This window comes from Lissotriton helveticus, chromosome 7, assembly GCF_964261635.1.
Source record: "Lissotriton helveticus chromosome 7, aLisHel1.1, whole genome shotgun sequence".
In the NCBI taxonomy this organism is placed as follows: domain Eukaryota; kingdom Metazoa; phylum Chordata; class Amphibia; order Caudata; family Salamandridae; genus Lissotriton; species Lissotriton helveticus.
The window spans coordinates 1,254,519,272-1,254,546,899 of NC_136068.1; the positions used below are offsets into that span (position 1 = coordinate 1,254,519,272).

At 44.3% G+C, this 27,628-nt stretch overlaps 1 protein-coding gene across 1 annotated transcript in view; it reads right to left on the reverse strand.

The window, feature by feature from the left end:
• The window catches only part of CACNA1G (calcium voltage-gated channel subunit alpha1 G), a 1,349,169-nt gene that overhangs the window by 752,044 nt on the left and 569,497 nt on the right, over positions 1–27,628 (reverse strand). Inside the window, exons 4-6 of the mRNA XM_078654430.1 lie at positions 25,743–25,840; positions 21,898–22,057; positions 3,773–4,064 (exon numbers count right to left, since the gene is read on the reverse strand). Of these exons, the coding sequence (XP_078510556.1) occupies positions 3,773–4,064; positions 21,898–22,057; positions 25,743–25,840 (550 nt within the window). The remainder of the gene's footprint in view (positions 1–3,772; positions 4,065–21,897; positions 22,058–25,742; positions 25,841–27,628) is intronic.

A 27,628-nucleotide genomic window follows, 5' to 3' on the forward strand; every position in this document is an offset into this window, starting at 1 on the left:
TGGCCAGAGACCTGTAGCATTCCTCCTGTTTACTACTGGTTGCCAGAACCTTTGCTTCACAAAGCAATCCGGGTTGGTCGTCTCATCCAGTGCAATATGATGTGCCTGTTGGTCAATGCTAAAGCACTTGGTTTGTGGCAGAGAAGGTTAAGGCAGCGGGGACTGTTCAGGGAGGCACGCCAGTGCCACCTTACCTTGCAATCAAGACATGTGTCCCGCTCTTCACGTTGCTTGTCAACTGCAAACTGTAAAAGTCTAGTGGAGTGGAGCATGAAGATCCTTCACCAACGGATAATTTGACTGTTCTGCACTAGTCCATTCTTCTCATGAGTTGGTTTGGTTTGCTCTCTAAGCTGCATGGGGATGGTTTGGTGCAATAGTACCCTCAGGTTTTGGATTTTGGACCTCACATTACTTTGACAAATTTTATGCATTCCACCATGCAAGGACATCACTATGACCGGAAGATCCACTGATAGAACCCCTGAAACGATGATCATGAGTGACCCTAGCTGCGAAACAGCCTTGGTTTCAACTCGTCTCTTCCACAGTGAAATCTTTATACTTCAATTTACTTACACTCACAATTCACGCTCCAAGTCTCACGGTGCACCAAGGTTCACTGCTGAATTATAATCTATGAAACAGAGGAATCGGAGTCTGGATTCAAAATGGTGTGAAATGAAGTATCTCACTCGCTAGCCAGAAATTCAAACTTGGCCTAACATGTACACACAAGCAATTCGCTTGGTAGAGAAGAGGGTTTAGGACCGTCTAATTCCCAAATCCAACAGTCATCAGCTGCTCGCTTTAAGCTGGTGCCTCATCTGCGTTGGATCATTCCAAGCATGCTCAACAGATGTCTCCTTTTATGGAATTGTGTTAAGAAGCTAAACATTTTTTCATTATAAATTCACAACATTCAAAGCAATTTGCCCAGGTGTGACACCCAGGTGCTGTCAACTGGCAAAAACCTCTGCTCTGATAATAATTTAAATCACGATTTAGATCGGTTCGCTCTCAGGCAGGCTTCACCTGAAGACTCACCAAGAAACCCAGTTCATGCCTGGCAGCCACTTCGTCCCATCATTAATCATATTATGAATCTACCTATTCACGAAGAGTATGTCTCTGATCAACTGAAGAGGGGGTTGGTACGTCGCTTTTAAAGAGAAACCCATTCTCCTGCCATCAGGACCTTGTAACTGTTGTCCTATTACTATCCTTTTTGTTCGGCCAATGGTACTACAAGAGGTAGTTAGTTACTCAAGAGCTTCCAAACTTTCGTGATTATTGTTGTTGGTGCAGTCTGGTTTTATTTTTGTTCTGGTTTTATTGTTGTTGGTGCCGTCTGGTTTTAGATTTACTAGGGCACCAAGATAGCATCAACACGATTATTTAATGACACCCTAATTTATATCAATAACGGTGCAGCACCTCTTCTGCTGTCGTTGGACCCTACTGAAGCCTTCGACACAAGAGGGCATAATATCCTAACACAAAAGGTCTCAAAAGAGACCATCTGGTGTTTTTCTTCCTTTCTACTGTCTCTAAGCAGATCAGATTAGGTCACTTCTGTCCATCTGTGGTCCTTTTTCAATTTGTTTGTACATCCTAGAGATCACATGCAATTCTACGCAAATAGGACCCAACTGTGTGTTAAATTGTTTGGAGACATGGTACCTAGCTCCCCGCTTTCCATATCTACTACTAATGTTCAATCATGAATGGCCGTCCCACTTTTTACAACTTAATGCAACCAAAACAAATGTTATAATCTTCCAGCAAAATGGCAGCGCTGCACAACCCACATTTGTGATGCTGCAAATCCTTAGTATCCTGCAAGGGCTGAGAAAGTTAATAATCTTGATGTAGTTCTCCATGACAGGCTTCCACACTCTCCCAAATTAGGGGGCCGATTAGGATGGCGGTGAATCCGCATCCTCCGGGCCGGCGGAAGCCACCGCCGGCCTGGAGGATGCGGATTCACCGCCGCGGCCACAGAAAACACCCACCACCAGATTAGGATGGCGGTGGGATTGCGGTGGGAACAGCGGCGGACGGCAGGTCCGTCCGCCGCTGGTCCACGGGGTGTGGAGGGCTATTTGGTGGCGGTGTCTGCAAGACACAGTCAGCCAAATTATGATGTGCGTTGAAACATGCTTTTCCACGGCGGCTTTTCTGCCGTGGAAAAGCACGTGGTCTTTTGTGTTTGGGGGCCCTGTCACGGGGTGGGGGTGGACATGGGGGGTACCTATGGTACCCCCCAGCATTTACATGCACAAAGCGGCAGGCTCCGCGCGGTGCCTGCCGCTTTGTGCATGTAAAGGTAAGGCATGCATTTTTTAACCTTGCGGCGGGTGCTGCTTCAAGCAGCACTGGCCGCAAGGTTAAAGATACGGGATGTGACCGCCAGGGTGGCGGTCACATCCTAATTGCACCGGAGGGACCGCCGCTGCCCCTGCGGACGGTCCCTCCACCTCGGGGGTGGTGGGCGGACGCAGGTCCGTCCGCCATCCTAATAGGCCCCTAGGTCTGTACTTACTAGTTGCGTCTCTCATCGCAAATAAAAAACATATTCTGCCACTGCTACCAATAAACAGCCAGGCCGTGGTTGTTGCACACCAGATATCAGGTTCTGCTCTATCCTCATAGCACAGTGTAGCACAATCGGTAATAGACCCTTTTTTATCAGCAGAGCATAGGGCCTAGTGTGACACACCAGGCAGAAGGCTCTTGTTTAACTGCAGAGCACAGTGTGCAACACCAGATATATGGCTCTGAGTTATCACTAGTGAACAGTCTGTTCACGGTTCACGATGTGGCACAACCATGCTTTTTTCTATCTGTTGCGCACCACGTGATGCACCAGGAATAAGGCTCTGCTTACCTTTGGAGCACAGTTTGGAACACTTGGTGTAAGGTTTAGCTTTATCTGTAGGGTACGTTGAAGCACACCGTGCATACATTTCAGCTTTATCTGTAGGGCACGGTGAGGCACACCGTGTATACATTTCAGCTTTATCTGTAGGGCACGGTGAGGCACACCGTGTATACATTTCAGCTTTATCTGTGGGGCACAGTGAGGCACACTGTATTCATTTCAGCTTTATCTGTAGGGCACGGTGAGGCACACTGTATACATTTCAACTTTATCTGGAGAGCATGGCGAGGCACACCAGGTATACATTTTAGCTTTATCTGTAATGCATGGTGAGGCACACCAGGAATACATCTCAGCTTTATCTGTTGGTCATGGTGAGGCACACCAGGAATACATCTCAGCTTTATCTGTAGGGCATAGTGAGACACACCAGGTATACATTTCAGCTTTATCTGTAAGGCACGATTAGGCACACCAGGTATACATTTCAGCTTTATCTGTAAGGCACGATGAGGCACACCAGGTATACATTTCAGCTTTATCTGTAGGGCATGGTGAGGCACACCAGGAATACATCTCAGCTTTATCTGTAGGGCATGGTGAGGCACACCAGGAATACATCTCAGCTTTATCTGTAGGGCATGGTGAGGCACACCAGGAATACTTCTCAGCTTTATCTGTAGGGCATAGTGAGGCACACCAGGTATACATTTCAACTTTATCTGTAGGGCATGGTGAGGAACACCAGGAATACATCGCAGCTTTATCTGTAGGGCATAGTGAGGCACACCAGGAATACATCTCAGCTTCATCTGTAGAGCACAGTGCAGCACTCCCCCTCTACCCCCAGCCCTCCTCTCATCACAGCCCCCCACCTGACACACTAACCTGAAATATTGCTATCCAAGCATAGCCAATGTTATCGAAGTTGATGGCGCCCTTGAAGGGGTTGTGGTTCCCGGCGGAGCAGTTGGTGTAATACTGGTTCCAGTTGACACAGGTGCTGTTGCTGGTACTGTTATAGGAGTCAAAGTCCAGGGTGCACTCCATGCCATCCTCCCGCAGCGTCGGGACGCTTCGGCAGTATCTCATGCCGTTCTCTCGGGGCTGCGAGCAGATAAATGGGTTCTCATCCTCGTTTTCCGTCCGATAGTATCTTGGCCTTTCCAGAGTGAGAGGTCTGCAGGGATCAAGAACAGACAGACTCAAGGAACAGAAGAACCGCGGCAGAAAGAGACAAGAAGCTGATATGTGAGACAAGGGGAGAAGGCGGGCTGATGAAGTGAAACAGATGCAATCATGGACCAGGCAGAGGATGTGAGAGAGATGACGGACTACTGAGGGATTGACAGCGACAGGCCTATGGGGTTGTCCTTTTCTGAGATCAGGCTTTCCACAACGTCTATCTATACATTGCACTTGCATTTCACCGGTGTGCAGGGATTCTTGACAAGGGTCTCATGTCCATTGTGGGGAACGGATGGAGATGATCACTGGATTCGTCACTGGATTTACAACTACATTTCAAGGCCTTCATACCTGTGATAGAGCGTCATGATATTCTGAAAATTGTAGGGGTGCATCATAGTCATGGACAGTCTGCGCCCGCATATTTTCTTGTGTTGTACTAAAAGATGATTATTAGAATTGTGGGGTAATAATGAAATATGTAAGTGTAATGATAGAAAATTAGTTTGTCTCAGTCGAGAAAGTAAAATGACATTTAAATGTAATTATGTAATCCTTGATATTCATTGCAAATGCTTAATGAAGTAGTTCACGAGTAATGTAATGAATTAGATTTAAATGTGCAACATATTAAAGTTACACATGTAGGAATGATTAATTGTGCTTTAACGTGACGAAATGTAGTGCTTGCAGATGCAATCTTTATTAACATGTGTAATTTATGGGGAGTAAAGGCCTAGATGAATGTTCATGTTTTGTTGTGAAAGGCCTATTAGTATTTCTTATGTTAGCTGAATTTTGTAGGCCTGAAGTGTATTTTCCCCTGGTAAAGCTCTCATTAGAAGCAGTTAGTGAAATTCATGTACGTGCAAGGTTGTTCAGTTCTCATGCTTCTGTTGAAGGTGCAAGGACACCGTTCTCGTTAGTTTAGACTGATGCCTTTTGTTTTAGGAGTTAGGCATGGAGGAAACCTGCAGCAAAGTATATTGGAATGAAGATAATTGGGAGCGCACTAAGGGAGCCTGAGACCCAAGGACACACCAACCGTTGCTGGACTGAGTACAAGTTTCGGTGGAAAGTTACGTACGAGAGGTGCCCGGCCAGAGGAGCTGTTTCAGGGGTGTGTTCTATTAAGAGTTCATTTTGTATTAGGGACAGTGCCCCGGGGAAAGAACTAGCAGAGAGCAGTTGGGAGGACAAAAGAAGGGATCGATTCTTAGAAGGAAAACTTAACTCTGGCTACGGACCCTTTCAATGTGAGTGTACTTCTTAGGAAGTCTTCACAAACAGACACCTTTTCTTTATCTTGCCTGGGAGATGCTAAGTAGGGATGCCACTTTAGTGATAGAGTAGGGACATATTTAATGGATTTCTTTTGCAGCCACTAATGAAGACTGATTCAGACGTTGGAGCTGTTGTTGCCTGTTTAGTATTTTTGGAGTTGCTCATTCTTTTTATGCTACACCGGATCAGACTGGGGCGTAGGATGAACTTTGTATTAGTGCCCATGTATTTCTTTTACCTCGTCATGAGTTGCTTGTATGTTCAATTATTTTTGGTTTGTAATAAATCTCTAAATTTGAAGTCGGAGTCAGTGATCTTTTCCCGATTCTAAATTAGGTAGTCTATATCGGTTACTTGTTGATGTACTGGTTTCTCCCCTTAACACTTTTTAGCAGGTAATAAAGATCCAGCCAACCGAGGATTCTTAGAGAGATTTAAAGATAAGAATCCAGCGCAATCACCTGGAAGTGTTGAGAATTCTTAAGGTTGTATTTGAATGAAGAGTTTAGTACGAAAGTACTTCAGGGTGTACTTATTTCATTTTTCTAGTGGGGGTGTAAATTGGGGTTGGGAGGTTGGGGTGGGGAGGACTTCTAGCATGAACTTGATATGTTCCAGAACTAAAGCACGACTTTTGTAGAAAATGTCATGCATCTAGGCAGTGGTGTAAAACTACACGTTTAGGCTGTCACCGAAAACAAGTTTTTGTCTGAAAGCGTTTTAATGTTAGTAATCGTAGTGTTAATGTCAAACAAAGTATGATTTTTAAGCCTGGCCCCTATCAGGACCTCTGCACCTTTACAAACGAGCATTGGCAAAGCCAATAGGTCACACCTATTCGAGAATTACTGGCATTGGCAATGGAGTTTAACCATGCTATACACCAGTGTGGCTGCTGTTCAGCATGGCCAAGAGTTAGTGGTGTGGAGTGGGGTAGATTAGAGCAGAGTGGAGTGCTGTAGATTGTGGTACAGTGGAGTTGGGTAGAACAGGGTAGACTAGGGTAGATTGTAGAATGGTAGATTGGGGTAGAGTGGAGTAGATTGGGGTAGATTGTAGTGGAGTACAGTGGGGTAGATTAGAGTGGGGTAGAGTGGGGTACATTAGAGGTGAGAGGGCTAGAGTGGAGTGGTGTTAGGTGGGGTGGAGTGGGATGGAGGGGAGATGATTGGATTGAGTTGGTTTAGGGTAGACTGAAGTGGAGTGGGGTAGATTGGAGTGGGAAAGAGTGGAGAGGGGTGGGGTAGATTGGAATGGACTGGGGTAGACTGGAGTGGGGTAGATTGTAGAAGATTGAAGTGAGGTCAATTGGATTGGAATAGATTGAATGTGGGTAGACCGGAGTGGGGTAGAACGGAGTGGGGTAGGTTGCAAAACCCACAGCAATTTATAGTTGATGGGGGAGTCAGATAAAGCTACTTGATCTTTGAGACTAAATCTGAACTTTGGCCAAAACGTTCATTGTACCCTCACTCTATAAGGTCAAAAGCCTGTCCTACATCAAGGGAAATGGCGAGCACCTCTTCCATGTTGTCTTTATTATGCCACAGCAAGTGAGAAAGTTTTCTTAGGGACTGTCTCTAAGATTTCCCTTGGACAAACCTGACTTGGTGAATGATGTATAAGGGATGGAATAACCTTATGTAAAATCATCACAAGTATTTTGGAAATAAATGATATATCCACATCAATAAGGAAGATAGGTGTATAGCTCTTGCATTCCATATATCCTTCCCATCTTTGGGCAGTAATATAATGGGAGCATTATTGGAAATTTAGCCGAGTATACCCCTGGTTTCCATTTCCTCTTGGCCTCATGTAACATGGAAGCTCCTTAATCCTTACATACTTTATCACATTCCCACAGGGAAGCCATCCTCCCTGGGTGATTTGCAAGTGTTTTACGCCTGAAAGTGCTTATTTTACTTCCTCGAATGTAATACTCACACTCAGAAGATCTCTGCCCTCATTACTCATTTTAGCCAGCTGCAAGGCCTCCATAAAGTCTCCTATACATGACCTTTAAACAATACCTTCAGAATGATGTAGCTTTTCATTGAGCCTCCATTATGTTTTCGGGTTCGTCACCACATGTCCCTCCTATCTTGGACTTTCAAAATAGCAAGTTGGGCCACCCGCTGTCTCAAGTGAGGGAGTGCATTTTCAGCTGCATTAGTATACAGAGTATCAAGAGAGATTTATGCAACTACCATCGTTCTTAACCTGCGACCAGCACGGCCAGCAACAATAGCCCCTTTGATCTTGTCAGTAGCAGAATGCTATGAATGGTGGCATTGGCAGTAGGTGTGTGAGGACTCGCGCAAGTTGCAAAAGTAGCACAAGGACATGCGATGAGGGTGGCTCTTTCGAGGAGACTTTAGCTTCCAAGAAGACGGAGCCTGATGCAGCAACAGATGAGTGATTGTTGGCCGCGATTTGGTCACTGATGTTAATCCTCGCAAAAATGGCAGACTCAAGCACATGGTAGCTCATTTCAATCAAATCAGATAGTGGAATAAAAGGAATAGCTCGTGACACTGGTGATGATCAGCAGCAGCTGCTTGAGCTTCGCCCTGACTCTCCTGTAGGATTGCAAAAGGACCATCTTCACAGAAGACTTCTTATCTGTCTTCTGGGAAGGAGCTTCAGGTAAGTCAGAGCTGTGTTGCTTCGTCATTTGTTTGTTTATATTTTCCATGTGCAATATGGACTACATCAATGTTGATTAGATGGAGTAAGATAGGTTGTGCCTGCTGCATCAGATGTCCCCGCTGCTGCGACTTCATGTACTGGGCAAATGAGTGTGTCAGTTTTGGTCTGGTCCTGAATGTTCTGGATGATGATGAATATTGACAAATGTATGGATGTGTCTAAATATGTTCCATGTGTTTTTGCGGTATCAGACACCTAACACTCCTACCCCAAATTTGATGAATATGCTGAGGGTTGGGGGTCAGTGGTGGTCGGGCCACAAGAAGCAGTGCCGAGGCCCTTCGGGCCCTGACCTGCTCGGTGCAAGTGAGCTATGAGACACATGCACGTAAGCCATGTCTGGATGGTTGATGACCTCAGCTGGTGGGCTACACAGGTGATGTAGTGGCAATGAGGGTCGCAGATCTGCAATGTGTGATATTTTTGGGGTTTTGGTGTTGCTTACTGCAACTGCAACTACCATCAGTCAGTGCGTGAGTGCAGACATGTGTCAGGGCTGCTTATCACGCCCTGACCTACAGCCGAGTGGAAGGTCTGTTAGCCTGACTGAATAGCACAGATTTTATGTCATGCCTGTTTTACTGTGATTGGTTCTTGGCTAAGAAACTACACCCATTTTGGTTGCTTTGTTTTTCTTTTGGAATATGTCATTTTTTATTAAGCATTTTTCTGCAACAGTTCCTCTGGTTGGATCTTTGACGGTTTGTGATGGATCACATGGAATTACATCAACAGGAGCTAGGGAAGGTTGGCTCCTCTTCTGAGATTTTGTGCAGGTGGGATAGGAGTTGATCCAGGCTCTCCAACACCCATCTTCCCTGTGGGGGTTGCTTGTTACGACTGTACAGTGCCTGGTGGTTGGGCTGTCTTTGGTACCTTTGGGGTTTGTTTTGTGTTTTCAATCAAGGTACTTGGGGTGGAGCCTGGTTCCTTGCCTTCCTTTATGTGTGGCACCTTCATGGTTTGCCCATTCAACATGTAAAATACCTTCTGCTATGGTGATCTCATGTGCCTCAGTTACTTCTGCTGAGATGACATTCACTCTATGGGTTTATGCATTGGGGGCTGCTGGAACTGCTCTCCCACACCCCCACAGCTTTGGTTGCTGTTTTTTCTACATTATGGTCTTATTGCAGGAACCGCATACCCCTACTCCCCCCCCTCTCAGTCTCTGGTCAGTGATTTTGTTTGCCTGGCAAGTACTTTGCTGGAGGGTGTTGTTTCTTTTAGGTAACGTGTATGAGTGGTGCAGCAGGCTCATTGCACACGAGAGAGAGTAGGAGTGAAAAACACTACATACAGCCTCCCAGCCTTTTACACTCAAAACCTAAGGTATGTAGGATAGTAAGATCCCCCTTCTAGGGTCTTGTTTATTGTCACAGAGAACCCTTAATAATGGAAAGGGACACCTCACCCAAGCTAGTGCGGTATGCTTCATCATAGGTGCCCCATCCCCTCAAGGTAAGTTAATACCACCATTGAGGGACTCAACCAAGTGGGATACGGTTTTTGCTGGATATAAGCTAACATCTAGTTGTTTAAAAATACCTTACGGGTATACGCAGTGTTTTTCTCTTTATTATTTTATCCCCATGATATGATTAAAATAGCTATTAGTAGTATGTCTCTTGAATGCAGTAATTCAAACATCCATGCACCAATATGTTTGGCTTGTTTAAATGCCAAATCAGGTCAAAGGCCTTCCTCAGGGTGATAGTGCATTACTAGCTGCATCTGTGATCAGTCGTGAATTTGTGTGCCTATTTGTGATAAAGCTCTAATACCAGAATGTTTATACCTGAATAAGAATAAAAATGAAACGTTTTATGGTATGCATAATAGTTCCATTTGTTAGTTAATCATATTCTATAATGATGCGCTGCTTTTAGCGAACCCCTACTCAGTGAACATGTCACATTGCACACAGCAATCAGCCCCACAACAAAATAAAACATAGGGACTGCCACCCGGGTGCTCATTCATGGTGAAAACCAGTGAAGGAGAGATGGGTAAAAGTAGCGGCAGAAGAGGGATACATCTGTAACTACGGGCATAGACAGAAGTGTTAGACCCTTTCTAGATATATAATAGCCACTAAAAAAGAAGCAAATAACATGAGCACGTGAGACAGGAAAAAATAGGATACAATTGTTTTCATTGCCATGGCCATAACTGTTAGGCAAACTAGTTGTGTGTTTTCTGTTTGTGTGTCATTGACTCCTATGTTGTCTAAGCAGACATGCATATTCATCAAAAAGCCTAGGTTATCATATCGAGATACAGGGCACACCATTTGGAGTTTTAAAAAATCTCGCAAAATGAAGGACTATTGAACCCCCTATTTATGGCAACTATGACTACAGGAGAGAGCCGCTTGCTTCCGTATGCCTGGTCATGCGCAGGGAGCTGGTCTTTCTCTGGGCTTGTGGCTGCCTGGATGTCTGGAAGTCATCGGTGGGTGGCTTGGATTTGGATGTGGTGTTTCTCGGTGCTGAACTCTCTGTGGTGGGGGGCTGCTGTTCTTCTGGCTCGTCTTGTGGAAGGTGTAAGCAGGCATGCTTGTCTCCACCTTCCAGTTTTAGAAGGATCATGTGATTTGTTTTTTAGATGGTTTAGGGTTACCTGTTGACAGCACTAACTATGTTTTGTGTGCCTGGTTTCACTTGTGTTTTATTTTTGCTCCGGGCGTGGCGGTCTGTCTCTCCAACCTATGTTTAGCGTCTTTGGATAAGCCTGCCTGCCTTTTGAGAGATGGTTGTTCCTCTTTTTTTCCCCAGCTCCCTCTGGCTTAGTTAAGTTGGTCCATTGACGCCTTCTCAGGGTCTTGGATGTGCTGGGTCATGGGTATCTTCTGGGGCGGTTGGACACTCGTCATGCTGAGAACTTGGGGGTGATCAGTTAGGTTTTTTGTGTTTGCTTTATAGTTTGTATCAGCTGCTGTTCTGGTCCATCCAAAAGAACAAAGGAAAAGCTCCATGAGGATAGATATCTTGAATTTCACAGAGAGGCAGACATTATTTGCAGCCTCACTGGGGCTGGAATCACCCTTTAAGAATGAATCTTATGTACTCAATAACAATATACTTGCATTATGAAAGGCATTGTTATGCCACACGCAGAAAAGACAATAACAATAAACTCAAGTGTACATGTCCATGTTTACTTATTCCATATTATTTATATGTTTTAAATAAAGACTTTCAGGTTTAATTGCTACTATACATCAAAAGGAATTAGTATCACAGAAAAACGGGTTCATTCAGGCCCATATGTCAGCAGAGGCCTCCTTCACTTGATGGGTACTGAACATTGGTCTGGTATCTGCCAGATGTGGCTGTCCCCACTCTGTAATGCAACAAGGATTTTTCTGAAGCTCTGTGCAGTGTACCGAAGAGGGGTAGTTGTTACAGTGGACTAGAATATGATGGTTTCTGTTCTCCCAGCTCTGCTAACTTGCTACGGCTGTGTTCAGGATGAAGTGCATGTGTGGGTCGGCCACTCTTTTGGGTCTTTGTGCAGGTCTACCGACTGCTTCCATTCCATTCCACTTGTCGTCATCGTCTGCTCTTCTTGGCTCCTCTAAATGCCGTCTGCAGAAGTCCCTTCACCTCTCACTTGTCCGCCCCTGTTTCCATCTCTCTATACTTCCTTCACTTTCTAGCTTGCTGATTCCAGACATACTGCTGCAGTAGAAGGGTGTTGTTTCTGGCTTAAGCGGCTGTAGTGATGGCATTTGGGAGGCAATCTATCCCCCAAGTGTTTTGCATCATTGTGTTATTGTGGCATGTTTTGTCCTTCATCAGGCATATTCCCTAAGCCTTGTGTGGACCTCATCTTCTTGTTGGGTTGCAGTGTGCTTGCATTGTGAAGCTGGCTTCTTGGAAGGGTTTAGAAGGGGTTCTGTTTGCAGTTTCCCTTTCCCTACATTTTGTTCTAACTCATTGGTATGCCCACTTTGAATCCCTGTGGTCATTTGGGGATCTCGCCGTTTATGAGTTTTGGCTTGACCGCTTTTTGGTGAGGGCTATTGAAGGCTGGCTGGAGGCATTTCCACTTTTTGTTTTTTCGGGATGTAGCACTCTCTTTGGATATCTGTCAGGATAGGGTCTGGTGTATATAAACATAGGGTACTTCTATGTTAGGCTAGAAACAATCTGGGGATTGTGCTCTATTGTGCACCTTTAGTGTCCGGCATTGGTGTTGCATCATCGTGGTGCTGGTGCGATTGTTTGATTCCAGGTTGTGGATGTTTTGTTAGCTCTCCTTAGCGGGTGGCTTTGGTGTTACTCATCACATAATGACCAGTATAAGAAAGTGAACTAGAATATAACATTTAAATCACATATCAGCACCATTACTCTATGTCCATTTTCTCTAGTCATCTTTGACACCATAACTCTGCAGAGTCATTGAGAGGCGTAGTATACATGATGTTTTCTGGTCCTGATAAATGGCCACAGGAAGGCTAGCACGGAGCAAAAAAGATTTTGAGAAGGAAATGATGGCCATGGAGTCGTCTCCTCTCCTCTCTGCTCCTCTCCTCTCCTCTCCACTCCGCTCCTCACCTCTCCTCTCCTCCTTTTCCTCCTTCCTCTCCCCACCCCTCCCTCCCTCAGGATTATACCCAATTTTGAACCCTTTATCTTTTGCCCGCTTTTCCCTCAGTCTTCATTTCTCATCTTCCTTCCCTATTTACAATTATGTCCCTTATTTCTTACTCTCCCACTTCCATATGCCTCAAATCCTCCCCTTTTCTCTTCTGGTTTGTCTCCAAGCTTCTGCTCTTTTCCCTTTTCTCTTTTCCTCTTCTCACTTATCTACATTCTTTCTTCTAATCTGTCTTCCAGCACCTATAATCTTCCAGCTCTCCTTTTTTGTCCCTTTTCATTAGATTCTGATAATTTCTTGTAATTTTCTCTTTACCTTTCTTCTCATCTCCTGTTTGTCACATAGTTTCTTAACATATGTTGGCCTTTCTCATTATTTTGCTCTTCTGTTCCCTTCACTACCTTTGTATCATCTCCACGCGATTCTACTGGGTGTTATTCCACTTCTTCTGTTCTCTCTCCCCTCCTGTTTCTTTCCCCTTTTCACCCCTATTTTCTCTTTCCCTTCTCGTAAGCACCCTTTTGTTCTTGATTCTTCCTCTTTGATTCTTTCTTTCTGCTTGAGAATCATATTGATTTTACAGTGCATAAAAATCTTTGCAACTTTACAGAACTTTGAAAAGTTACTCCCTGCTTCACTTTCTGCCCCGAGCATTTAGCATATTGTGAGGAGGAAATGTTTTATTAGTTCAAACATCTCTACACCAAGCAAATCAAATATCTCTGTAATCATTATTGTGAACTAGATCATTACCTCGTCGACAATTGTCAAAATACACGAAGGAAAGTATTCAAGGTAACTGCTGACTTTCCAGGAGGAAAACAGGTTTTGAGTGTTCAGCCTCCTTCAGTCCTTCTGGGTGATCAGTCAGCTGTAAGGAGAATAGTTAAACGCACATACCACCGGCAGAAGTGTAGAATGGACATGTGCAAGGTCAGCACCTATTTTTAAACATCCACTTTATTCATGTATCCATGTTGATTGACAAATGTCAAGTTCTTGCGTGCTGTTGACTAAATGTATGCAGAAAGCTTCCTAGTTTGCAAAAATTAGTAAAGATTTCCAGCATATCTTAAACAGCAGAAACACTGAGGAAGAAGGATGCATTTAACTGAAGTCAGTGCTTTAAAAGGGCTGAACGAACAGGAGAGTATCTAAATGAGGGCATCTCAAGAAACATGACCTAATACTGTTTATTAGAGACATGGTGTGGCTTAATGCATGTGCTCTAGAATCAATCCTGGCCCTCCTGGTCTCCCTGATCATTCTAATGGTCCTGCCCTGGGCCTCCTGGTGGCCCTACTCTGGTGTAGTTGGTGCTCCTTGTCCTCCTCCTCATGGTATTCCTGGTATTCCCTGTATTCCTGGCCCTCTTCCTACTGTTCCTGGTCCTGCTGGCCGTCCTGTTAATAATCCCCTTGCCCCTGTTCCTCAGCCCTTTTCCTCCTGGTGATCCTTCCCTTGGCGCTCTTGGTTCTGGTGTTCTCAAGTCTTCTTGGTGGACCCAGCTTACCTGCTCTTCCTGATTATCTACCACCTGGCCTTGCTGCTCCTCCCGCTCATCATGGTTAGGTCTTTGTCCACTCAGTCCCTGTCCTTCAGCTCTGTTCTGGTCCTGCTCCTCCTCATGGTATTCCTGGTTTTCTTGCTGGCACTCCTTGCAGCCCTCTTGTACCTCTTCTTTCTTCTCTTCATTCTCCTAGGGTCCTGGTACTAGACTGGTCCTCTTGTCCTGGTCCCCAGGATGCTCCTGGTCCTAGTCCTCCTGGTACTAGCCTTCCTGGCCCTCTAGTCCTGGTCTTATCTTTTCTGACCCTGTAGTCCTGGTCCCCCAGGGTACTTTGCCGAGGTTCAGCCCCTGCAAACCCAAGTCAGTTATACTAGCAAAGGCCCTATAGTGTGAACTCGTTTGTTAATGGGGCACAGTAGGAAGATACGGTTTGAAACCTGAGGATGAAAACGGTGATCAATGCCAACTGAGGTTAAATGTTAACTTCTTGTGACACTCTCAGCCTGGCCCTTAAAAAGCTCAGTACACAGATGGTATGTTAACAGGAAACCCGAATTTGTCAGAAAGCATTGAAAATGCAGCTATTTCAGTCCACCGACATAGCACTTCCCAAGCATTTAAAAAATCATTGTTGTGAGACTTTCACATCCAGAGTGGTTAATTTGAAGAGTATGAAGCTGTCATTTTGCATTTGTAAAATAGAGCAGACAGATGTGCGTTTCTTAATCATCGAAATGGCAGTGATCCAAAGGAGCACGTTTGCTGCACTGCTCGCGCAAAAAAACAGATGGCTGCATCTTTTCATCGCGCCGCCTCTGTTGGGGTGATTTCAGTGGCCCACCCGCCTTCGAAACACCAAATGAGACACATCCTCGTACTGGCGAGGTTTAAAATACTCTTCCGGAGCAGGTTCCCCGAGCATCTGCTGAAATTCAACATGTAAATATTTTAATGCAGATTATGCATACTCAGACGAGTAAGGTGTGCAGCACTTCTGCTTTCAGCATAATCACAATGCATCGCTTTTCTCCCCTTCCTTAAACCATAATTTCTGCCTATGAGGTGTATTGTGCGCATGAGTTACACATTTATAAGGGGTGGGGGTCTCTTTGTGTCAATGCTTACAGCCTCCAGAGGGGCTCGAACCCTGAGGACTAGCTAGAATGTGGAACTGTGGAGCAAATTGCCTGCCCCAGTCACTAAAGACCAGGACATCATGGCCAGATGAGGAGGCTATCTCAGAAGGTACGCAGGGCTAGATGAACGAGTAGATACCACATGGATGTGTGTGAAAGCTGGTTGGTGCTCTTTGAAGGGCAGCTGGTTGTGTATGGAGGTGAGCTCTGAGGTTCAGCAGATTGTCACTGAGTGTGGAAAAAGGGTCATGTTTGGGCCTTCAGTAGGTATTTGAGGTCACACTGGGAATCTCTAAGGGAAGCATGAGGGAGTGTTAGGACGAGCTGTTGGTGTCTGAGTGTAAGAAATTGGAGTATTAGTTGGGGAGGGAGGTGGTGAAAACCCACCTCAAAAAAATAATCACAGTATTTATCAGGATGAACTAAAAAGGTCACTAAATGAACCTGTGCGTAACCCTCTGGTAGCTTGGCACAAGCCGTCAGGCTTAAGAGAGATTAAAGACTATGAGTAAAGTATTTAGGCAACACTCAAACAGTAATAAAGTGAACACATAACAGAAGAAAAATACTAAACCAATTTTGAAAAATTGAGAATACGTTTAAAAATAAAATGACACTAAAACAACAAAAATCCAGTAGGTAGAACCAGGGATATGAATTAGAAATAATGCCAAAAAGCACAAAGCTCTAATCACAGATATCTGGTTGCGCTAGACTAAGTCAAAGTCAAAAGTTAAGGTTGACCAAGATGGGGTGCCAGATTCACGCTGGTGTAAAGTTTACCTTTAGACTTAGAAACTTTGGTGGAAAAAAGTGGTCGCAGATGAGTCTCCAGTGGGGAAAGCTGGATTTGAAGTGGGGCTCGACGACAGCAAGTGGCTGAAGAGTGGGGTTACGGTTCAGTAATCGACTTGGGTGGGAAAGCTCAGAGTGGGCAAAGTCTAAAGTCTGTGCCCAGGAAGGCCATAATGGCAATAGGTCGCTGCTCCGCATCGGTCCTGATGAAGCCCTCCACAGTCTTACTTAGAAATCTCTCTGGAAGTCAGATCTCTTTCAGTGGGGCAAAGCAGAAAGCTGAGGCCGACTGGTGATTCGATGTCGACTTCTGCGGCTTCAATGTTAATTCTGGCCTCTGTTAGTTCTCCAGGCAAAAAGTCGGCAAAAAGTTTCTAAGTCCCAGATTTTGCAGTTTGGGGACAGGAGGAGTATGCTCTAACACTAGCCAATGGTCCAGGACCTGGATTTTACCACAGCACCACTTGGGGGCTAGGACTCACTCAACTCAGCTTCCAGGGCATGTCCATTTGGTACTGGTCAGCTGGGCAGCTGCGGGGAAAGGGCCTTTAGAAGCTTGCTGTGTCTCTGTGGCTGAAATAGGATCTAAGCCAACTGACCCTTGAAGTCCCTTCTTGGTCCTGGGTTCAAGGCAAGTTTGTTCAGTTTTCCTTCAGGTTCGTAAGGCAGCAGGGCAGTCTCTCCCTTGATTCATATCCAAGAACTGTTCTGAGGAGGGTGCTGGGGATATCACATTTCTGCCCAGTGACAGCCTGTGGCTGGTGGAAATTCCTGGCCACTCCCTATTTAATGGTTAACCCTGCCAACTTTTGCTGCAGCTGCTGTGTGTTTTACTGTTACCTATCCCACAGTGCCACTCTCTATCTAAATCCAACATGGCAGAACTTTTCTTCCCCTGGGCAGAGCTCCCTATACCAACCCAGAGATGTGGCCAGGATAATGGGCAACCCCATCTCTTTTGGTCACTCCAAACCAGTCCTCCTGGGGCAGTTTTCCCGTCCCACTGGATATGGAGAAAAACTGTTTAGCAAGACAAGAGGGAAGCAGGCCTATACATGAGCTATCTCTTTCAGTGACAGGGTAGACCTTTTTTGAAGCTCTGAAAGGGGCTGGGCACAGCCCCCAAGCCATCCTGCTCCCAGACAAAAAAGACATCTCCATACCCAAGCCCTTTAGTCACATTCTGGCAGCAATTCACAGCTCACCACAGGGAAGCCATCAGCAGTCAGGTGACACTGGACACTGGCAAAAGGACCCTTTTGACTTATGCAGGAAAATGACAACTTTCTATTAGGGTCATTTTCAAAATAGTAATATCAAATCTAATTCGACCATAACGTTGGATTTTAAATTACTATTATAATCCTTGAATTAATGCACTATAAGTTGTTATAATGTAACCCAGTGTGTTCCTATGGGAGAGCATTCTTTCCACAGTGAAAAACAACTTTGAAGGATTTTCACTGCAAGGGCATGTAAAACATTAAATACATACCATATATCCTGCCCTATGGGCATTTAGGATCTCCCTTATGAGTGATTTATAAACATTAAAAAAGGAAGGTTTAGACCTGTTAAAAGGTGTATTTTGGTATGTCAAAGTACCAGTTTAAAACTGTATACCTTGGAGACATGCTTTACAGGGCTACTTTAGTGGGTGGCATAATGAGTGCTGCAGTCCACTAGTAACATTTAATACACTTGCCCTGGGAATGTATATTACCATATACTAGTGACTTATAAGTAAAGTAAAATTGCCATTTTGGTATATGACAGTTTTACAAGGTTTAAAAGGGAGAGCAAAAGGACTTTATCACTGGTTAGCAGTAATAACGTGTGCAGAATCCTATGGCCAACAAAAATTTGTTCAACAAAAGAAGGGAAAATCTGGTGGAATACCATGCAAAAGATCACTGTCTTTTGAGCGCATAGTAGAGGTATCTGAAGGCACAGCAAGGTTGGGAACTTGGGAGCATTTAAGGCCCAGCTGAGAATAGGGGTAATCTGAGTCCTCTAAGCACATGCTAATGAACTCTATGGGCACGCTGAGGGTTTCTGGGAGCGTAATTAGTTTGTTTAAATACCAAATAATAGTGTCTCAAGGTAGGCGGAAGAACAGCTATCTCTATACTATTAATCTAACATTATTAAAAATGAACAACCCTCTGTAAATTGGCCAATTCTTTTTGCCATACTTTGGCCAATGCATAGTGATTACACATAGGTCATTGCCAGGCACCCGGACCTCCCACGTGCCCAACAGCACCATGACGTATTATATAACTTATCCACCACTGCCTTCTTCAGCAATGCTGGTTACATCCATGCTAGAACTTTATTTGCAAAGAAAGGATACTTTATTAAGACAATAAGACTGGCAACAAGAATGTCAGTTGGCACATACTTCCCCTTGCTTGCCCACTGATGCCCTTTGCACTGCCTTGCTATCTCTTGTCTCATAAAACAAGGATAGGCTTCAGGCAGAGAGGGAGCATGCCACCCTGAAGAGAGATAGTGAGGGAGCTCTTGTAAGCTGAGGCGGCTACGGGGGACATGGTCACCAATTTATTGAAATGCAGCATGGCAACAAAATGTCACTCTTATGAAAGGGGAGACAGGGCATAGATAATTTACTGGCCACTGTTATCATAAATATGCAAAATTGACCAGGACTGTAGGAAAAGGAGGCATGGCAGCGCAGGCAATACAACCCCAATAATTGAGGACTAAGAATGGGGTGGGGTGATGATGGCTGGTAGCTTTGCATCTTTATAGAGGGGAGCACCCTTCCAAGGACAGACACTGCTGGTATATAAAGCAAAATACTGTGAAGCAATAATTAATAAGTAAATTCAGCAGACTTGCAGTTTGGCTGTTTGTGGAGGGGAGGGGGTATCCAGTCCCTAGATATGTAGTGCCCAGACTCCGAGGGTGAAGCCTTGGGTGACCAAAGCATGTTTCTGTAAGGGACATACAGCACTTTACCCGCACAATGTGTTGTTGCATGCTCTACAATATATAGTCCAGATGGTAGTTGACACTGCTCTGGGTCTCGATAGCTGTCTCTTTACAGCTGCTTAGATCCGCAGACACCTGTGCACGATCCTGGGCAGCTGAAAGTTCAGCCACACCACTCACATGCACCTTGCAGGGAGCTGCACCCCATGAAGCTACGCCAGACCGGTTTCCTCCTCTTCCATGCCTCAGTGTCTGCGGAGGTCAACCTCAAATACTATCTCATTTCATGGGAACAGAGCATAGTAAACAGCATTTACATCGCATGCCATTACAACGCAGTTGTCACAAGGACTGCGTTGCTACATCGTGAACCACTACATCGCAAGTTGTTACAACGACTTGCTGTAGGGGCAGAAGGTGTTGGATTTACAATCCAACACCTTCCCAGCTGCTGCCCACACTGGAGTAGGAATCGTAAATTATACTATTCCTAAGTCCAGCGCGCCCCCTACAGCAAGTCATTGTAATGACTTGCGAAGTAATGATTCGCGATGTAACATTGCAGTCGTTGTAATGGCATGCGATGTGTTGCATGCATAGTAAAGAGATATATTCACAGTAAACACCCTGGACACCGACAATTGCCGTACTCAAGACATACTACAGACACAAAAGGGAGAAAAAGAGGCTATAAATTATAGCTCCACGCCTGCCTCTTGGTAAACACTCCAAACACAAAAATGGCATGATGCTCTCCTGGAGTGCAAAGGGACCTGTCTCCCTAGCACTGGTTGTGTTCTCCTACCTATCTACTGCTAGTATCCCTACAGGGAAAAAAGAGGCAATTCCAAGAAGTACTTGAGACATAACCATATCCTCAAACAGGCCATCGTTCAACTACAGCCACAGCAACCTACGCCAGAATTAAAACACCAAAAGGACTCTCAGGTGTCAACGCATTGACTTTTTGATATCAGGTCTAGAATTTCGGCCATCTTAAAGGGAATCAAACAGTCTATGCTTTCTTTGTTCCTACAGAAATTTTTAAAAGCAGGAGAACAACATGTCTAAAACTAGGCATGGTCTGGAATGAATAACTGAGGATTGTGTACGGCAGTGCAGAGGCCTTTGTAAATTAGAGTGTATCCAAAGGTATGGTACAAATGTTTCAAAAATGTTAGATGAAGGAAGGGTGTTAAAAAATTTCTGATTTTAGCTGAGCTTTAGTCATGTCACGGCATGTTCCCTAAGAGTCTGCTGTGAATTGTTCTTTCTTGGTTGTACTCTGCTAGAATTGACTGGACTGCGATGTTCCTCAGGGCTGGTGTTCCATCGGTTGAAGCTCTCCGTATTTTTATGTCCTGTTTTCTCAGGTGTGCATCCGTACATTATGCCTGTGCACTGAAAGATTTCTCAGGAAACCAGTATTTCTCAACTCGCGTTTGCAGGTCAGTCAGCAGCGAGAGGCTTGTAAATAACTTCACCAGATTAACTTCAGCCTCATGCATTAGTGTATTTTAATTCTGATCTGCGTGTTTTAATGCTGGAATGCCGAGAGGTTATACAAATAAAGAAAATGAAACATTAGATGAAGATGAAACAAAATGGTGTGAGGAGAGAGACTGAAACAGTGAAATAAAAACAAGCACAGCGACAAAACCTTTAAAAAATAGTTCGACAAAAAGGATGAAAACAGTATTTGGTCCTTGGGACACTGATGAGTGAACCACACGGGGAACAACAGAAAATGGTATGCTACAACCAATGGAAAAGGAGGAAAAACAAGTGGCAAGCACACCAAGCAATGAAAAGTAAGGGTAGGATGTAAGCTCGTTCTAAGATTTATATTACAGATTTCACAAAGACATTGAAAGTGCTGTGCAGGCAAAACATAAAAAGTAAAGAGAGATTCAAGATCCCTTTTTCTTTTCTGTAGTTTCTAATCCTTGCTTTCCCCTACCCTTTTGGCAGCTAATAGGAGATTGTTAAAGCAGCCGCGGTCGGTAGTGGGAGTACCTGCAGGGCGGTGACGTGGGGAGGGGGAGAGGGAGGGTGGGGGGAGTAATGTATGGATTACGGAGCTTTACAGTTAAGTAAACATATACATCAATAAAACAAATTTCGTTGCGCGCACAGCATCGCATTTGGGGATGCAGTGCACGCAACAAAATTCATTTTATTTATTTATATGTTTACTTATCTGTAAAGCTCCGTAATCCATACATTACTACCCCCCACCCTGCCCTTCCCCATGTCACCACCCTGCAGGTACTCCCACTACAGACCGCGGCTGTGTTAAAGGGTGAAAAGGGAGACAAGTGGCCAACACAGTGATATCATCAGGGAGACAGAGAGTTTATGATGTCACTTCCGCTACCCCTGGCATTTGGGTGAATCAGCAGCTTTTTAAAGCTTGTCACTGCCATGACTTATGACCTGGTGGCACAAGCAGTCCAGTTATTTTCCCACCATCAATATTTATTATAAGCTCAATGAGAACCTCTGAGCATGAGAGAGACTCTTCCAGTGAAGGCATGCTCACACCTTAATGAGCATATACCCGAGTCAGACCACAAAAAACATCCTTTTGACAGCATAGAACTGAAAGTTGGCACCGCCAAGCAAGATATTCTTAGAGGACATTCTTCCTGAAGGTAACATACAGTGGCCAGCAAACTAATAATCAAATTCAAGTATTACAAGGCACAAAGCCAGCGTCTATCCGCCTAATGAATCTTTCTTCTTCAGTGATGGGCAAACTCACTAGTATTGTACCATCCAAGACCTTTCCTGCACCACCAACAGTATCATCAGCTACTTACAGGCTGAAGTTTTCAGGAAGGAAGCAGCGGTTTCTGAGCAGCCCAGCCCACAGCTGCACCCCAACGATACCAAAGATGAAGAACACAAAGAAACAGAGTAGCAGGACATTCCCCAGCATGGGCAGCGTATCCAGCAGAAGTGTGACCAAGATGCGCATACCTGCAGGAAAGGGGAGAAAGACCAGGAGTTTTTTGAGGAAAGGCAAGAAGGTAATAAGCGTTCCAAGTTCAGCACATGCCTGTCCACCCACAATATACATCTATTCACCCCCACCCATCCCCAGCCATTCCCACCCACTAACAGAGTGACCTGAATATGTGTCCATGGACAGGAGTCTATATGCATGCAGACAGCAAACGCTTTTGGGGTGCTTCAAATGGGCTTTGCTTGATCAATCATAGCAAGTCACAAAAGACAGTCAGCAAGCTAAGAGAGTAAGTTCGGCTCACTGCAGTAGAGTTTTCGTGAAATGCTAAGTGAATCATTTTAAAATACAATTTACATATATTTTTTATAAACAAAAGTAAGCTTTGCAAGCAGCTTAGATGCAAATGTTAGCAGCTTGAGATGTTTCCGAGGTGCAAATAATGTACATAAATCATATTGCAATATACAAGTGTATGGCTTAGCATTAACATGCACCTTTTCTGCACAACAGTAATCTTGTCTGCGCTCTTAGCAACATTGTCTTACAGAGCTGATATACTAAGGATCCCTCAGCCAGTCTCGGAAAACTACTTTTAATACCACTTTCCCCCACACCTCTCACCACAGAAGAGTTAAAAACCTTATATAAAGGAGATTCCCGATTCCATCAGACATGGTCCATGAGATTTGCCTTTTAATTTAATGAACCTCTGGTGAGATGGATACTAGAGATTTCAAAATAAAATGCACATCTTGCTGGCCACTCTGTGCTCTCTGCTCCTATGTTGATATATCCTTTAAAGTCCTCAGAGGTAGCAGAAGAATGAATGAATAAATGTGAATGTGTAGTGGTTTATAGAGCGCATGGCTACTCAAGAGTGTCCCGGCACTACACGGTCTGTGAAAAGAGGCAGATACGGAAGGTGATTACTGAGAGAAAATCCAGGTCTAAAGCTTTTTCTTAAAACTGGCTTCAACCTTTGTTTGATGCAGGTCGAAAGGGAGCTTGTTCCACCATTCAAGGCCTAAGAAGGAAAAAGAGTGACCTCCGCAGAGGACAGATGAACCGTAGAGACCTTGGGCAGATGATTACTTGCAGGGCTATAAAAAGGAATTCTAGCCGAGAGGTAGTCCGGACCAGAATGATGGCGAGCACTATGCATAAAGAGCGCCACTTTGAAAATAATCAATTTTCCAGTGGGAAGCCAGTGCAAATTGCATAAATAACAGGAAATATGTTCCATTCCTGGCAAACCCAGAACTAGTCATGCTGCTACATTCTGAACGACCTGAAGTCTATTCAGGAGATATTTTGGCAACCTTGCATATAATACGTTGGAGTAATCCAATCTGGACATCACAGGGCCAATGTCACAGTAATCTTCGTTGATACTGATAAAAAATGCACCAACCACAGAACAATTTGATTATGAAATTACATTTTATTGTCAAATTGGATCCCTAAGTTTTTTACAGCGGCAGCTAGAGTGTCTGGTGAAGGTATCCCTGTAGGCCAATGGACATTTAAGTTTAAGACAAAGTTATGTCTAAAACTAAGCACCTCTGTCTTCTCTGTGTTCCATTTTAAATGGTTGCATGTCAGCCATTGAAAAACCGATGAGAGACAGGGCTGAATGACATTTGAATCAATAGAAACCCCTTTGCTAAAGGTAAAGAGGATCTGGGTGTCATCAGCATAGGAAATAATCTTAGCCCCAAATGATTCTACGACTTTAGCTAAGGGCGACAAATAGATGTTAAAAATAGTGGAACTAAGTGCTGAGCCCTAATGGATTCTGACTGACACCTTTCGACTAGTAGAAGAAAGGACTTAAGCCAGTTCCAGGCATTATCTCTAATGCTAATTTCACCAAAGCGTGCAAGCAGCCTGTCTTATGGGACTGTGTCGAATGCTACTGACAGGTTCAGCAATGCCAGGACTGCCCTGTCACCCGCATCAATGGTACCTCTTATACAATCCGAGATCTCCACTAAGGCAGTCTCAGTACCATGCTTAGGTCTAAAACCTGACTGGCTCGGACGAAGAAGCCTATTAGCCTCGAGATAACTTGAGTGTTGTCGATTCACAACATTTTCAACTATTTTAGCAGGCACTGGAAGAAGGGAAATTGCCCTTTAATTGCCTGGGACAGCTGGATCCGCACTAGGCTTTTTTAAGTAGAGGAACGACTTTTGCTCTTTTCCAACACGAAGGCACCATAGCAGTGACAAGGGACTTATTCAACACTGCGTTCAAAATCGAGTTAATAATGTCCACACCTAAAACCAAAATGGTAGGAGGACAATGATCGTTAGGAGAGCCTGATTTAAGGTTTAAAATCGCTGTCCTAGGGTCTTCCAGTGAGATAGCATTGACCTCCAAGAGGCCACAGGAAATCGGTGTAGCCATCGGACTCGTACAACCAAGAGTCACACCCGGGATTTAATTACGGGAAGACTGTTTTGAATTGCTTGGACTTTGTTGTGGAAGAATAGTGTGAAGTGCTCACACCAGTCCACCGATGAAGCCTTACTTCTATGGCTAGTCACAGATCAGTAAAATCCTTTACAATCTTAAAGATTTCCCTGTGTTTGTTTGCTGCTTTTACTATACATACCTCATAATACTTTCTCTTTACGAGAGATATCAGGGTCACATATGTTTTTTTAAGCTATTTTGTAAAATATTGGTGATTCAAGGCTATAATTTGTTTTCCATGCCGGTTCCATTTTTTTACATAGCTTTTATAAGCACTAGCGAAGGCCCTTCTGTCTCCCTGGGGATGGAAGCATCTAGAAAACACTCCTGACATTACTTTTGAAGTTTGTTCTACAGTGAAGCCATGACCCATGTATCCAGCCTGTGAGCGCCCATGTTGTAAGTCACGTGCTTAGAAACCGAGCTCCCCATATTTGGTACTCTGAAGTTCTTATCATTATTAACAACACAGCATGAGCCAACCTAAATATAGTTCTCTAGCGATGGACGTTAAGATGTATAACGGAATTGAATTTTATAATATATTATGTCGCATATGCATGTAATGCAATGTTTGTGATGCAATGGAACAATACAATCTATAATCGCAATGAAGTTTTTTTAAGTTGCTGTTCAAAATATAAAAATAATTTAAATGCCCCAACGGGCAATTTTATAAGACATATGCATTTACTGAGCACCAGACCGCAGCCCACCACTTTGCAACAGCAAAAATGATATGCAAAATAAATCGGTTTGATTCGTTTGGCTGACATTTCGAGGATTTTGAGATTCTGTCTGTGCATCTTAAGGGCCTGTTAAACTTGTTTCTGCAGTCGGCTACAGCCTTTAATCCCTCGTTGTATCCACAGGAGCAGAAAAAGAACCATTCTACAACAACATGCATTGCATTTCTGACCTGCACCGAGGTAGCGATGTAGGAGGCAAAGCAGCTGACAAGACAATCCTTAGAGAGGGATAAGGCAGAGGAAAGTTCACGTGCATTGGTTCAAGGGTCGCCAATCCCCTGAAAGTGACGTATTTCTGAGCTCTTCTTGTCATGCTTATGTAGGACACAGTCCTCTGCACTTTAGACTCTTCCCTTTGGCGTGAACCTTTCCATGCCACCCGTATGGTGTCATGCCCTCCATCCTCACCCTACCCATACCAATCTAATAACTCAGCCCAAGTCCCAATCGCTTCCTGGAGGCTACTCACTGGGGACTCGATTAATGGCTCTGAGTGGTCTCAAGACGCGAACTGTCCTCACAGCTGAGAAACTGACATTCTGTAGGTCCAGAGAGTACTCCAACATCCTGAAGAAAGAACAGAGAAAACCAAGATGTAAACGCAATTCATCCAGATATGAACAACCAAGCACCAACTTCATAATAAAATGGAAGCCTGTTTTGGCCTCACTTGCTTCACTGAGGAAAGGCACAACATTCTACAAAGCGCCACAGTGTGAAGAATGATGGCGGAAACACAATATTTTCCCCAGTCCCCTCTGAACTGCCCTCCACTCATTCACGTCCTTCCTTTCTTCTCTCGAAAGAAGTAGATATAGGAAAGATGTGTGAAAAAGTATACACACTGCTGAGCACAGAATGATTAGGAGGGAAGCCAAGACTCAGGGTAGTTCTTTTTTACAATGGGCCATTCTTTTATGACAGGAATGTGCGTTTGTTGAGCTTCTGTGAGGATTGCAAAGTGAGTCTTTCTGGCCCATTCTTGGTCGATAGCCCCGTAGCGTTTGGGTCTTCTTCAGGATTTCATTATAGATGATGAAGCGAAGTCAAGTAGACAATGGAGACAGATGCCATTGAAAATGCCTGCCTCCTTCGCTGATGAACTGCACACCCCCTTTGCTCTGGCAATGCTATTTTAGTGGGTCTACCTAAAAGTTGACTTGTACCCCTGACAGCAGCACAACACATAGCAATGCGTACGACCTTAGGCATCCTCCAAGTTGTATCTCGCTGTGCTTGTGTTTATTAGAAGCGATATGTATGTTTAAATGTATGTAGCTGCTATGACCGCGCCCACCAAAATACTCGGATACACCAGATAGACAAACTTGCAATTTTAATACATAAATAATGAGCAACATTTATGTGCATGAATCGAGTACCAGCTGCTTACTACACCTCAATAAATGGTGACTACTGAGGGCTAGAATGCAACAACTAGGCTTGTTAGTCAGAGGAAGGGTACGACCGACTAGCAAAACATCATTTTGCAAGAGGCTTTGGAAATCAGTGCTGTGGAAGTGGTTTGAGGCAGGGTCCTGATGTGTTTTTTTAAATATATTTTTATTGGTATTTACAAAATACACATTACATATAATGACAGACATATAGTTACACTTTCTTGGTTAAAATTCTCGCCGCTGACTTAAAACAAAATAAAACATAAAACATAGAACATAAAACGTCTAGTGGTGGCGGTTGGTTAGACAGAAAGAAAAGAAAAACAGTTCCCCTTAATGGATGGGTTGAGGTTTGACCCTGGATGTTATACGGAGATTGTGTGTTTGTTTGGTATGGATCTATCCTGACCTATATTTCTCTTCTTTGGTCAGCCGGGGCTTCAGGGCTTGGACTAAGTACACCTGTTGTATGTAGAGTTGTGCTTTGCCTTTGGTGGTTTGAAGGTGTCCATGTGATTGTCCAGTTTGGACCACATCGCTCGGTACTGAATTGAAATCGACTTTGCTATAGATTCAACTTCTCTCCAGACATCTATCAGTGCTTGTCACTGTTACCTGTAAAAGCTGCTGAAATGTCTTGGGGAAAAATGCCTAGCTGCTGACAACCTTCTGCACAATTGCACTCTCATCTGCACAGGTCAAGAGGTTTCTGTGCACACAGGGATAGGAGTGCTACAGATAATCCTTCCTAGAGACGGATCCCTGCACTCACTACCTTGTGAGTGGTCCCATTATGTAAGTACCCAGAGAAGCCACTCCCCATGGCTGTCAGTCACCTTCCTGTCTAGTAGGAAACGGGTGAGGGAGAAAAACTCAGATCAGTGAAAAGAGCTGTGCTGCTAGCAGTGAGTATCGCTTTGTTTGCTATTATAATCCTATTTATTCCACAAAATAC